Consider the following 14,323-nt stretch of genomic DNA (forward strand, 5'->3'; position numbering starts at 1 on the left):
TCAAACCTGTTAATTTCGGCGAGGTCTGTGTATTAGGATGAGGACAGGGCTATGTCCTTATATCTGTGTATTAGAAGGAGGATGCTTTCGTGTCCTGATATCTGTGTCTTAGAAGGAGGACTGGGCCGTGTCCTGATATCTGTGTATTAGGAGGAGGACTGGGCCGTGTCCTGATATCTGTGTATTAGGAGGAGGACGGGGCCGTGTCCTGATATCTGTGTATTAGGAGAAGGACGGGGCCGTGTCCTGATATCTGTGTATTAGGAGGAGGACTGGGCCGTGTCCTGATATCTGTGTATTAGGAGGAGGACTGGGCCGTGTCCTGATATCTGTGTATTAGGAGGAGGATGGGGCCATGTCCTGATATCTGTGTATTAGGAGAAGGATGGGGCCGTGTCCTGATATCTGTGTATTAGGAGGAGGACGGGGCCGTGTCCTGATGTCTGTGTATTAGGAGGAGGACTGGGCCGTGTCCTGATATCTGTGTATTAGGAGGAGGACGGGGCCGTGTTCTGATATCTGTGTATTAGGAGGAGGACGGGGCCGTGCCCTGATATCTGTGTATTAGGAGGAGGATGGGGCCGTGTCCTGATGGCTGTGTATTAGGAGGGGGACGGGGCCGTGTTCTGATATCTGTGTATTAGGAGGAGGACGGGGCCGGGTCTTGATGTCTGTGTATTAGGAGGAGGACCGGGCCATGCCCTGATATCTGTGTATTAGGAGGAGGACCGGGCCATGCCCTGATATCTGTGTATTAGGAGGAGGACGGGGCCGTGTTCTGATATCTGTGTATTAGGAGGAGGACGGGGCCGTGCCCTGATATCTGTGTATTAGGAGGAGGATGGGGCCGTGTCCTGATGGCTGTGTATTAGGAGGAGGACGGGGCCGGGTCCTGATGTCTGTGTATTAGGAGGATGACGGGGCCGTGTCCTGATATCTGTGTATTAGGAGGAGGACGGGGCCGTGTCCTGATATCTGTGTATTAGGAGGAGGACGGGGCCGTGTCCTGATATCTGTGTATTAGGAGGAGGACGGGGCCGTGTCCTGATATCTGTGTATTAGGAGGGGGACGGGGCCGTGTTCTGATATCTGTGTATTAGGAGGGGGACGGGGCCGGGTTCTGATATCTGTGTATTAGGAGGAGGATCATAGTTGTATACAAGTTTCACTTCCCCCTCTCGTCCGTTGTCATTGATATTATCGCCTTCCATGTTTGCGTCTGTGGTGTTATTACCCCGGCTGTCACTATCCCTCTGCTCCATGACATTTATGAAGCTTTTCACACGTCCATTCCTCTTTTTATTCTCCTCCATATGCTGGATCTGCCATATTTTCTCTTGAGATATGTATATTTTGCTGTTGTTAAAAAGGCCTCAAACCTGTCGTTGGGTGTTCACATGGCAACCACTATGTCTATGAGTGCTGCTATAATTAGGTAGCAAAAGAGCTATATTTTATTGTAGCCTCGCTGGCAAAAAAAAAATAAATTAGAAATGTGTGGAAGTGTGCTCAATAAACATATATGCTTTATATATAATCTGCCTTTCACAAACTATGGCACTGGACAAGTGTCAGTGATGGAGATCGCTGCATCGGTGACTCCAAGGTATCTGCATTGTCTGTTGGAGTATACGGTCGTCTATAAGACATCACCATTTCATTGCTGCTATATTTACACTGCGGCTCGGCTTGTTCGGGTTGGCTTCTGTGTATAAGCACAAGCCCTGCACTGAATATCCTCAATATCACTGCATGTTCTAATGACTGATCCCCTAATTTGCTGCTGGAAAATATTTTTCTATAAAGAGAACCTGTTACTTGACATATATAATCTATTTATTTTATTTTTTTTTTTACCTGTTCTATATCCCAAATCCGGCATTGTTTTTCTTTTATTCCTGCGCTTCTCCATACCTAAGATATGGCCTCCGCTTACCTACCTACAGTCATAGCTGAAAGTGTTGGCACCCTTGAAATTTTTATCAAAAAATTATTGGAATTGCACGTTTTGTTATACACATATTTACTTCATTTATGTGTATTGGAACAACACAAAAAAACTGAGGGAAAAAAAGAAAATAGGACATAATTTCCAACTAAACCCCCAAAATGGGTCGGACAAAATTGTTGGCACCCTCAGTTTAATATTTGATCACCCTTTGGAATAAATAAGTGCAATCAGTCGCTTCGTATAACCATCACAAGCTTCTTCCCCCTCTCACCAGGAATTTCGGACTCTTCTTTATAAACTGCTCCAGGTCTCTCATATATGAAGGCGTCTTCTCCCAAAAGCAATTTTAGGATCTCTCCACATGTGTCAATGGCATTTACCGTAGATCCGGACTCCCTGCTGCCACTTCAGAACTCTCCAGCGCTTTTTCATTTATTTCTTTGGGCTTCTTGAAGTATGTTTGGGGTCATTGTCCTACTTGAAGACCTATGACCTAGGACACAAACCCCGCTTTCTGATACTGGGCACTACATGGCAACCAAAAATCCTTTGGTATCTTCAGATTTCATGATGTCTTGCACACAGTCAAGGCCCCTAGTGCCAGAGGCAGCAAAACATCCCCAAAATATCGCTGACCTCCACCATACGTGACTGTAGGTACTGTGTTTTCTTTGAAGGCTTAATTCCGGTTTCTGTAAACAGTAGAATGATCTGCCATCCCAAAAAAACTCCATCTTGTTCTCATCTGTCCACACAAGGAGTTGGTTACCCATGTATATTCTGGCAAACTGCAGTCTAGCTTCTTTGTCTCTGTGTCAGCAGTGGGGTCCTTCTGGGTCTCCTCCATAGTGTTTAATTTCAGTGTGGACGGATAGTTCTCACTGACACTGATGCCCCTGAGCCTGCAGGTCAGCTTGAATTTCTATGTAACTTGATTGAGGCTTATCCACCATTCTCTCTGTCCTGCGTTGCAACCATTCATCACTTTTTCTCTGCCATCCACGTCAAGGGAGATTAGCTACAGTGTCATTGATTGATTGTAAACTTCTTGATTTATGTTTGCACCGTGGACAAAGAAACATCAAGATCTCTGGAGATGGACTTGTAAGCTTGATATTGTTGATATTTTTCACCAACTTTAGTTCTCAAGCCCTCAGACAGTTCACTTCTCTTCTCTTTCTGTTCTCCATGCTTAGTTTGGCACACAGACTCACAATGTAAAGATTGAGTCAACCTCTCCCCTTTTTTATCTGGTTTTAGGTGTAATTTTCATATTGCCCACACGTGTTACTTGCCATAGGTGAGTTTGAACAAGCATCCCATACTTTCATCAATTTTTCTCTGCCATCCACGTCCAGGGAGATTAGCTACAGTGCCCCTGAGCCTGCAGGTCAGCTTGAAATTCTATGTAACTTGATTGGGGCTTATCCACCATCCTCTATGTCCTGCGTTGCAACCTTTCATCACTTTTTCTCTTCCATCCATGTCAAGGGAGATGAGCTACAGTGCCATGGATTGTAACCTTCTTCATTATGTTTTGCACAATGGACAAATAAACATCAAGATCTCTGGAGTTGTTGATATTTTTCACCAATTTTAGTTCTCAAGCCCTCAAACAGTTCTCTTCTCATCTTTCTGTTCTCCATTGCTTAGTTTAGCACACAGACTCACAATGCAAGGATTGAGTCAACTTCTCCGCTTTTTATCTGGTTTCAGGTTTGATTTTCATATTGCCCACACTTTTTACGTGCCACAGATGAGTTTGAACGAATATCCCATACTTGAAACAAAATTGTTTACCTACAATTTTGGAAAAGTATCAGTTTTGTTGTGCCAATTTTTTTATTACATCCAATTTACCTTTTTTGCTCAGTTTTTTTTGTGCACACACAAAGGAAATACATGTGTATAACAAAGCGTGTAATCGCAATAATCTTCTAAGAGAAATGCTTCATTTTCTGGAACAATTTCAAGGGGTTTAACACTTTCGGCCATGACTGTATACATATATAAATAATTTCTATATTTAACCAACTGGGTGTGGTCTTCAAGGGAACAGTTTTGCACCACACCCACTTGTTACAAGATTAGATTTGCACACAGGGAAGAAGGGGCCATATCTCAGGAACGGAGAGGCGCAGAAACAAAAGAAAAAGAGTGCCGAATTCAAGAAAATAGCAGCGTTTACACCATTAAAAAAAAAATGCATATTTATGCCAAGTAACAGCAAAGGGAAAATTTGAACCTCACCATTGTGGTTGTCCTCCTTAACTTGAAACCTATAGTATTGGATACGGGTCTAATCCTGAAATGATCATTTCCTAAGACACTCGGGATCTTGAAGAGCGATTCTCTGCTCCTTCTCCCTCAGGGGATGCTGCCAGAATTCCCATCTTACCTGCCCAAGCTTTGTGGGCAGAGGGTCACGTCCTCATCACTAGGGTGGCAGCATGTCCTCATTTGGGAAGCTGACGGAGTATTTCAGCTTGAGGAAATCAAGAGAGGACATCCGGCCGGGGCGAAGCACTGGAAGGAGGAGCGGCAGCTATTGTTGCACGATCACACAGTCCAGGTAGAAAACCTAAATCTGAAAGTTTATATCTTGTATCTCTGCAATATCTTTGCTTGCTTCCAGTGAATGAAAAAAAAAATATATATATATAATAAATATATATAATAAATATATATAATAAATATATATATATATATATATATTCTATATCTCTGTGGGCGTAAAGTCTATCCATATTTCAATGCCATTCAACACCTATAAAAAATGATGGTCTTCTATTATAAAATTGATCATGGTCATTCTACACTCCAGTCCATGAGAGTCTGGGCGGTCAGACTCCAAGCAATGAGCAGTTTATCACCTAATCCTTTGGATAGGTGAATAATGTATTATTATGGATCAAAAATGGTGGTTGCACACCTGATGAAGAAATTTGCTCAGGTTCGGCCCTGAAACGCATAGGAAAAATTCAATCAAGTTCATTATTGTTCTTCTTGATGTTGAATCCCGGATATATTGTGACGAGCTGTAATGAACAAGGCATAAGTAAAAGAGGATGTTTCCATTTACTGACAGCAAGCAGAGATCTTATTGAAGAGTCTTAACGTGGTGTTTCTGTATCTCATCTGCATGATAAAGGGTTTTTGTAAATTTTTGCATTGATGACATTTGACCCGGACTCATATGCTTGGTACTGAAACTCAGCCCCGTTATTATTATAGCGCCATTTATTCCATTGTGCTTTACACGTGTAAAGGTATAGACTAGTACAGGAGGAGAGAGGAGCCTGCCTGCGAGGGCTCAGTCTATAGGAGGAGAGAGGACCCTGCCCACGAGGGCTCACAGTCTACAGGAGGAGAGAGGACCCTGCCCGCAAGAGCTCACAGTCTACAGGAGGAGAGAGGACCCTGCCTGCGAGGGCTCACAGCCTACAGGAGGAGAGAGGACCCTGCCTGCGAGGGCTCACAGCCTACAGGAGGAGAGAAGACCCTGCCCACGAGGGCTCACAGTCTACAGGAGGAGAGAGGTCCCTGCCTGCGAGGGCTCACAGTCTACAGGAGGAGAGAGGACCCTGCCTGCGAGGGCTCACAGCCTACAGGAGGAGAGAAGACCCTGCCCACGAGGGCTCACAGTCTACAGGAGGAGAGAGGTCCCTGCCTGCGAGGGCTCACAGCCTACAGGAGGAGAGAGGTCCCTGCCTGCGAGGGCTCACAGCCTACAGGAGGAGAACGGACCCTGCCCGCGAGGGCTCACAGTCTACAGGAGGAGAGAGGTCCCTGCCTGCGAGGGCTCACAGTCTACAGGAGGAGAGAGGACCCTGCCCACGAGGGCTCACAGTCTGCAGTATGAGAGAGGACCCTGCCTGCGAGGGCTCACAGTCTACAGGAGGAGAGAGGACCCTGCCCATGAGGGCTCACGGTCTACAGGAGGAGAGAGGATCCTGCCCGCGAGAGCTCACAGTCTACAGGAGGAGAGAGGACCCTGGATACAGTAGGTGACGGCCGGGTGGAGGTGGTTGTGTGGTTCTATGGAGGACTGAGGGTTATTGTAGGTTGTAGGCTTCTCAGAAGAGGTGGGTCTTCAGGGTCCTTTTGAAGGTTTCCACAGTAGGTGAGAGTCTGATATGCTGGGGTAGAGCGTTCCAGAGTATGGGGGAGGCACGGGAGAAATCTTGTATGCGAATGTGGGAAGAGGCGTTAAGAGGGGAGTAGAGAAGGAGATCTTGGGAGGATCTGAGGTTGCGTGCAGGTGATTACCAGGAGACTAGGTCACAGATGTATGGGGCGACAGGTTGTGGGTGCCTTATGTATGTCATGCTTAGTGTTTTGAACTGGAGTCCTTGGAAAATGGGAAGCCAGTGAAGGGATTGGCAGAGAGATGAGGATGGGGAATAGCAGGTGGATTAATTGGGCCGAAGAGTTTAGGATAGATTGTAGGGTGCGAGACTATTAAAAGGGAGGCCACAGAGCAGGAGGTTGCAATAGTCCAGGCGGGAGATAATAAGGGCATGCACTAGGGTTTTTGCAGCTTCATGGGAAAGAAATGTACAAATCCGGGAAATATTTTTGAGTTGGAGGTGAAGAGGGTTTGGATGTGTGGCTTGAAGGAGAGAGCAGAGTCTAGAGTCACCCTCAGGCAGCGAGCATGCGGGACTGGGGAGAGGGAGCAGCCATTGATTTTGATGGATAGGCTTGTTCGTGGGGTTCACAGCATTTTTCTTCCTAATTAGGTAGTATTTTCATCATTTACAATGATCCTTATAGCAGAAGCACAGCTTTTTTTTCTTGCATTGTATAAGTCAAGCCTTCCATTACACACCTGAATCTTGGCCCCTGGGGCTCCTTTAATCCCATTGCCGGTCTTGGACCCCATTATTTACTGTAGTACGGGGGACAGGCTGTGTTGCCAACTCATTGAGGGATCAGATTACAACTTCTTGACATAATCTATAGAAAAGAGATTAGGAGCAAGAAAGAAAAAGAATCAGAGCGACTCACAAACCCAATTTGGCAGTTTTCTAGTAAGTGTTTTATCTCACCTGGAGCTGGATTCACAGCTACACTGCTCAGTACTGCTGTATAATGTCCTCCATGCTGCTGGATTCACAGCTACACTGCTCAGTACTGCTGTATAATGTCCTCCATGCTGCTGGATTCACAGCTACACTGCTCAGTACTGCTGTATAATGTCCTCCATGCTGCTGGATTCACAGCTACACTGCTCAGTACTGCTGTATAATGTTCTCCATGCTGCTGGATTCACAGCTGCACTGCTCAGTACTGCTGTATAATGTTCTCCATGCTGCTGGATTCACAGCTACACTGCTCAGTACTGCTGTATAATGTTCTCCATGCTGCTGGATTCACAGCTGCACTGCTCAGTACTGCTGTATAATGTTCTCCATGCTGCTGGATTCACAGCTACACTGCTCAGTACTGCTGTATAATGTCCTCCATGCTGTTGGATTCACAGCTACACTACTCAGCACTGCTGTATAATGTCCTCCATGCTGCTGGATTCACAGCTACACTGCTCAGCACTGCTGTATAATGTCCTCCATGCTGCTGGATTCACAGCTACACTGCTCAGTACTGCTGTATAATGTCCTCCATGCTGCTGGATTCACAGCTACACTGCTCAGTACTGCTGTATAATGTCCTCCATGCTGCTGGATTCACAGCTACACTGCTCAGTACTGCTGTATAATGTCCTCCATGCTGCTGGATTCACAGCTACACTGCTCAGTACTGCTGTATAATGTCCTCCATGCTGCTGCGGCATCTGAATATGTAGCATTCAAGAGACAAGGAATCCCTGGTGTCTGTGTGTTCAGTGTTTGGGAAACCTCATAGAAGCTCGTCTCCACCTACTAGCTCAGAGACAACTGGTAATTGGAGCATGTAGAAGAGAAAACTGGTGAAAAATGCAGGTTACAAGTCATATAATGGCCGGTAATAGTGTTTTTCCACATGATGGCTTATTCTGAAATGACAGGTACACGTCCTATTCAGCCATTACCCAGCTGAAGCTTTTTAGCACTTTAGTATCCATAATTGATGATGAATTCGATGACTTTTCCATAGCAGGTATCCCCCAGACGGGTCACGCTGCTTAGTGATGTGTAAGTGAGCGATCTACTGCAGCAGATATGACATTCAGGAGTCCGGGAAAGCCGAGTGATAAATATATACAGGGTGTAATGTGCGCAGAGACGGCCCGGGGAGCTGATGAGGACATGCTGGTGGCGGGGTATTTACCAGTGTGGTGTGTGGAAAACTGTCTCATTACTGTGTCACTTCCTAATGTGTCGCTATAATGTGACAATGACTGCAATGCGCTTTCTCTATACAGCCAGGTGACGGGCGCTGCCAATATTGTACAGAAATAGTTCACTTTGCAGTTACATTTGCAACTTATGTCTCATTCCAAGTGTTTCCGCTTCTCGTGTTCTGTGGATGTTACTGCCGAAGAGACTGTGGATGGCTACGTGCCAGCGAGGGAAATGAGCAGCCTAGAGCTTGTATCTATCGCTGCATCCACACCGTATGGAAGAAAGCATCAGGGCACATGGAAATCGTTGAATTCAGATATCTCATCCGGCCCCCCGCCTCTGGTGTATAACCTCTGGCCCCCCGCCCCTGGTGTATAACCTCTGGCCCCCCGCCCCTGGTGTATAACCTCTGGCCCCCCGCCCCAGGTGTATAACCTCTGGCCCCCCCACCCCTGGTGTATAACCTCCGGTCCCCCCGCCCCTGGTGTATAACCTCCTCCGGCCCCCCTTCCCCTGGTGTATAGCCTCCTCCAAACCCCCCTGCCCCTGGTGTATAACCTCCTCCAGCCCCCCTGCCCCTTGTGTATAGCCTCCTCCGGACCCACCTGCCCCTGGTGTATAGCCTCCTCCGGCCTCCCTGCCCCTGGTGTATAGCCTCCTCCAACCCCCCCTGCCCCTGGTGTATAACCTCCTCCAGCCCCCCTGCCCCTTGTGTATAGCCTCCTCCGGACCCACCTGCCCCTGGTGTATAGCCTCCTCCGGCCCCCCTGCCCCTGGTGTATAGCCTCCTCCAACCCCCCCTACCCCTGGTGTATAACCTCCTCCAACCCCCCCTGCCCCTGGTGTATAGCCTCCTCCAAACCCCCCTGCCCCTGGTGTATAACGTACTCCGGCCCCCCTGCCCCTTGTGTATAGCCTCCTCCAACCCCCCTACCCCTGGTCTATAACCTCCTCCAACCCCCCCTGCCCCTGGTGTATAGCCTCCTCCAAACCCCCCTGCCCCTGGTGTATAACCTCCTCCGGCCCCCCTGCCCCTGGTGTATAGCCTCCTCCGGCCCCCCATGCCCCTGGTGTATAGCCTCCTCCGGCCCCCCCTGCCCCTGGTGTATAGCCTCCTCCAAACCCCCCTGCCCCTGGTGTATAACCTCCTCCGGCCCCCCTGCCCCTGGTGTATAACCTCCTCCGGCCCCCCTGCCCCTGGTGTATAACCTCCTCCGGCCCCTCTGCCCCTGGTGTATAACGTACTCCGGCCCCCCTGCCCCTGGTGTATAGCCTCCTCCGGACCCACCTGCCCCTGGTGTATAGCCTCCTCCGGCCCCCCTGCCCCTGGTGTATAGCCTCCTCCAACCCCCCCTGCCCTTGGTGTATAACCTCCAGCCCCTGGTGTGTAACCTCCGTCCCCCCCGCACCTGGTGTGTAGCCTACGTCTCATGGTGTATAACCTCCATCCCCTGGTGTATAACCTCTGTCCCCTGGTGTATAACCTCCGTCCCCCTCGCCTCTGGTGTTTAACCTCTGTCCACTGGTGTATAACCTCCGGCCCCTGGTGTATAACCTCCGCCTACCCCCCCCCACCCCACCCTCGCACCTGGTGTATAACCTCTGGCTCCCCCGCACCTGGTGTGTAACCTCCATCCCCTGGTGTATAACCTCCGGCTCCCCCGCACCTGGTGTGTAACCTCCATCCCCTGGTGTATAACCTCCGGCTCCCCCGCACCTGGTGTGTGACCTCCATCCCCTGGTGTATAACCTCCGGCTCCCCCGCACCTGGTGTGTAACCTCCATCCCCTGGTGTATAACCTCCGGCTCCCCCGCACCTGGTGTGTGACCTCCATCCCCTGGTGTATAACCTCCGGCTCCCCCGCACCTGGTGTGTAACCTCCGGCCCCTGGTGTAAAACCTACAACCTCCCACCCCTGGAGAATATCCTGTGGCCCCCTGCCTCTGGGGTATATACTTCCAGCCCCTGGTGTATAACCTCCGGCCTCCCGTCCCTGAAGTATATCTTGTGGCCCCCTGCCCCTAGTGTATAACCTCCGGCCTCCAGCCCCTGGAATATATCCTGTGACTCCCTGCCCCTGGTGTATAACCTCTGTTTCTGACCTCCCCCCTTTGTATAACCTCTGGCCCCCCGCCCTTCGGTGTATAAACCCTGGTTCCCCGCCTATGGGGTATAACTTCTGGCACTTCGTCATCCCGTCTGTCTTTATTAACAAGTGACAGAATGGCCGGTGGTGCAGAGCTCACTGATACCAGCGCATCCTGTAATAGGAGCCACCAGGATAACAAGTCCGTTCATGACATTTCGTCCCTCCTAAATCTTCCCCCATCACCTGCGAGTGATATTATTGAGAAATGGAAGAAACCAAAGCAACACAGCCACGAAGTGGAGACCCTGTAACGTTACAGAGCGGGGGGCCGAGTGCTGAGGAATAGAGGGCAGAAAAGTCTCCAACATTTTGCTGACTTCATAGCTGCAGAGTCCAGACCTCCTCTGGTAACATTAGCACAAACTCTGCGCCCGCTGGGAGCTTCATGGCCGAACTGCAGCAGCCGTGCATCACCAAGCACAATGCTGAGCCGTACATCACCAAGCACAATACCGAGCCGTATATCACCAAGCACAATGCCGAGCCGTACATCACCAAGAACAATGCTGAGCCGTACATCACCAAGAACAATGCTGAGCCGTACATCACCAAGCACAATACCGAGCCGTATATCACCAAGAACAATGCTGAGCCGTACATCACCAAGCACAATGCCGAGCCATACATCACCAAGCACAATGCCAAGCCGTACATCACCAAGCACAATGCTGAGCCGTACATCACCAAGCACAATGCCGAGCCGTACATCACCAAGCACAATGCCGAGCCGTACATCACCAAGAACAATGCTGAGCCGTACATCACCAAGCACAATGCCGAGCTGTACATCACCAAGCACAATGCCGAGCCATACATCACCAAGCACAATGCCGAGCCGTACATCACCAAGAACAATGCTGAGCCGTACATCACCAAGCACAATGCTGAGCTGTACATCACCAAGCACAATGCCGAGCCGTACATCACCAAGCACAATGCTGAGCTGTACATCACCAAGCACAATGCCGAGCCGTATATTACCAAGCACAATGCTGAGCCGTACATCACCAAGCACAATGCCGAGCTGTACATCACCAAGCACAATGCCGAGCTCTACATCACCAAGCACAATGCTGAGCCGTACATCACCAAGCACAATGCCGAGCCGTACATCACCAAGCACAATTCCGAGCCATACATCACCAAGCACAATGCCGAGCCGTACATCACCAAGCACAATGCCGAGCCGTACATCACCAAGCACAATGCCGAGCCGTACATCACCAAGCACAATGCCGAGCTGTATATCACCAAGCACAATGCTGAGCTGTACATCACCAAGCACAATGCCGAGCCGTATATTACCAAGCACAATGCTGAGCCGTACATCACCAAGCACAATGCCGAGCCGTACATCACCAAGCACAATGCCGAGCCGTACATCACCAAGCACAATGCTGAGCTGTACATCGCCAAGCACAATGCCGAGCCGTATATTACCAAGCACAATGCTGAGCCGTACATCACCAAGCACAATGCCGAGCTGTACATCACCAAGCACAATGCCGAGCTGTACATCACCAAGCACAATGCCGAGCTGTACATCACCAAGCACAATGCCGAGCTCTACATCACCAAGCACAATGCCGAGCCGTACATCACCAAGCACAATTCCGAGCCATACATCACCAAGCACAATGCCGAGCCGTACATCACCAAGCACAATGCCGAGCCGTACATCACCAAGCACAATGCCGAGCCGTACATCACCAAGCACAATGCCGAGCCGTACATCACCAAGCACAATGCCGAGCCGTACATCACCAAGCACAATGCCGAGCTGTACATCACCAAGCACAATGCCGAGCTGTACATCACCAAGCACAATGCTGAGCCGTACATCACCAAGCACAATGCTGAGCTGTACATCACCAAGCACAATGCCGAGCTGTACATCACCAAGCACAATGCTGAGCTGTACATCACCAAGCACAATGCCGAGCCATACATCACCAAGCACAATGCTGAGCTGTACATCACCAAGCACAATGTCGAGCCATACATCGCTAAGCACAATGCCGAGCCGTACATCGCTAAGCACAATTCCGACCGTTGAATGGAGCGATGTAAAACCGCCACCACTGGACTCTAGAGGAGACGTGTTCTGTCCAGTGACTTCTTTTCTGCGTCTGATGGACGACTCTGGGTTTGGTGATTCCAGGAGAACGTTACCTGCCTGACAGCATTGTACCTGCTATACAGCTTGTTTTTCAGGGGTCGTCTTCGATGCCTTAGTCCCAGTGAAGGGAAATCTTATTTCTTCAGCGCAAGACATTGTGGACAATTCTAGTTTCCATCTTTGTGGGAAGAGTTGCGGAAATATCCTATTTTGTGATGCCCACTTTCAGGAGGAACAACAGAGGAACAGTAGAAAGCTCAGTAGGAAAAGATTGTCTAGTATTTTTATTACATGGGAATCACAAATATGTAGTAAAGCAGACATGTAAGGATATATTTCATTTTACACAAGCGGTTTAACTGATACAGGGGAGGGCAGAACCCCAAAGTGAGACCCCCTGCATTGTCCCCTTAGGCCCAGCATTAGCACTTTAGGCCGGGAGCTTTAATTTGTATGTGCAGCATTACACAGGGAAATGGGTTTGTCAGCTCTTTTGGTGGGGGGTGACTTGTGAATTATTACATTGCCCTGGAAATGAATGCTGAATGTGCTGGCGCTCTATAAATAAAGGGTAGTAAGCAGATAATCCAAGACAGAATTAAATATTGGCATCTTGCAGAACTGCTGGAAGCCTCAAATTAATTACAGTATTATCCAAGCCATTTGGAGGGTTACGTCTTCGCTGCTGTCCTCCGCCATCTGAACGTCCGGATTCCCGGCCAACTTTCAGATTCTTGTAAATTCGCTTGTTAAGTCGCCTTTATGAAGGGCAAAGCTTCACTGACGTTTTACAAATATATTCGTGCGTCTGGGCTTGGCTGTGATCATTGGGCAGAGGCGGCCTATGTTGTCTCATTGATGATAAACTTCATTTTTGCTGACTGCAGACCTAGTATATGTAAACCTGGCACCGGGACTCGTATTTAAAGCATTGTCAATAACACAAGGACGAGGAGTGGTCTGGGCCCTCGGCAAATTCCAATTCTTGGTCCTTTACCCTTAATTTGCTGTCTCTTGCATTTTTCTACTGTACTTCGAACTCTTAAAGGGGGTGACTAGGATTAGATAAATTGATGAAAGTCTGCTTTTTTTTTTTTTTTTCTAGGGGTTGTCTAATATAGCAACTCAGTCCAATTAATTAGTGTGGACGAAAAGACTGACGGCACTCCCAAAACCGAACATGACATATAATAACGAAAAATACAGTTTTACTCTAAAATGCCAAAGCATGTAAACCATGAATGTAAAAATATAGATATTACTGTTTAAGAAAATCTGGGAAAAATTTAGATATTTAGCATATAAAAATAGCCATTTCTATATCTGCCCAGTCGCCACGTCAAGGCATACCTCATATACTGGGTACCTACTCTCTGGATTAAAAACCTCCTGTGTATGGGCAAGTAGGAATCTGCTACTACTGATTTTAAAGTCAACTGTGGCTAATGGGGGAGGAGTGCACAGTCAGAGGGTATGACTCCATAATCTAGACAAAATGACTGACGGTACTCCCAACACACGGTCTGAACAGCTGCAAAACCAAACATGACATATAATAGCAAAAAAGACAGTTGCACTCTGACATGCTAAAGCATGTAAACCATGAATGTAAGAATATAGATATTACTGTTTAAGGAAATCTAGGAAAAATTGAGATATTTAGCATATAAAAATGGCCATTTCTATATCTGTCCAATAGCCACGTCAAGGCATACCTCATATACTGGGTACCTACTCTAAGGCCTCTCCCTGGATTAAAAAACTCCTGTGTATGGGCAAGTAGGAACCTGCTACTACTCATTAAAGTCAACTGTGGCTA

The 14,323-nt window shown here is 48.3% G+C and overlaps 1 protein-coding gene across 2 annotated transcripts in view; it reads left to right on the top strand.

The window, feature by feature from the left end:
- Positions 1-14,323, top strand: part of LOC142245496 (ankyrin repeat and fibronectin type-III domain-containing protein 1-like) — a 257,525-nt gene that overhangs the window by 9,633 nt on the left and 233,569 nt on the right. For both annotated transcript variants that reach the window (XM_075318239.1, XM_075318240.1), the window contains exon 2: positions 4,237-4,523. In XM_075318239.1, coding sequence (XP_075174354.1) covers positions 4,402-4,523 — 122 coding nt within the window. In that variant the 5' untranslated portion in view covers positions 4,237-4,401. The remainder of the gene's footprint in view (positions 1-4,236; positions 4,524-14,323) is intronic.

This window comes from Anomaloglossus baeobatrachus, chromosome 7 (assembly GCF_048569485.1).
Source record: "Anomaloglossus baeobatrachus isolate aAnoBae1 chromosome 7, aAnoBae1.hap1, whole genome shotgun sequence".
Classification (NCBI taxonomy): Eukaryota; Metazoa; Chordata; class Amphibia; order Anura; family Aromobatidae; genus Anomaloglossus; species Anomaloglossus baeobatrachus.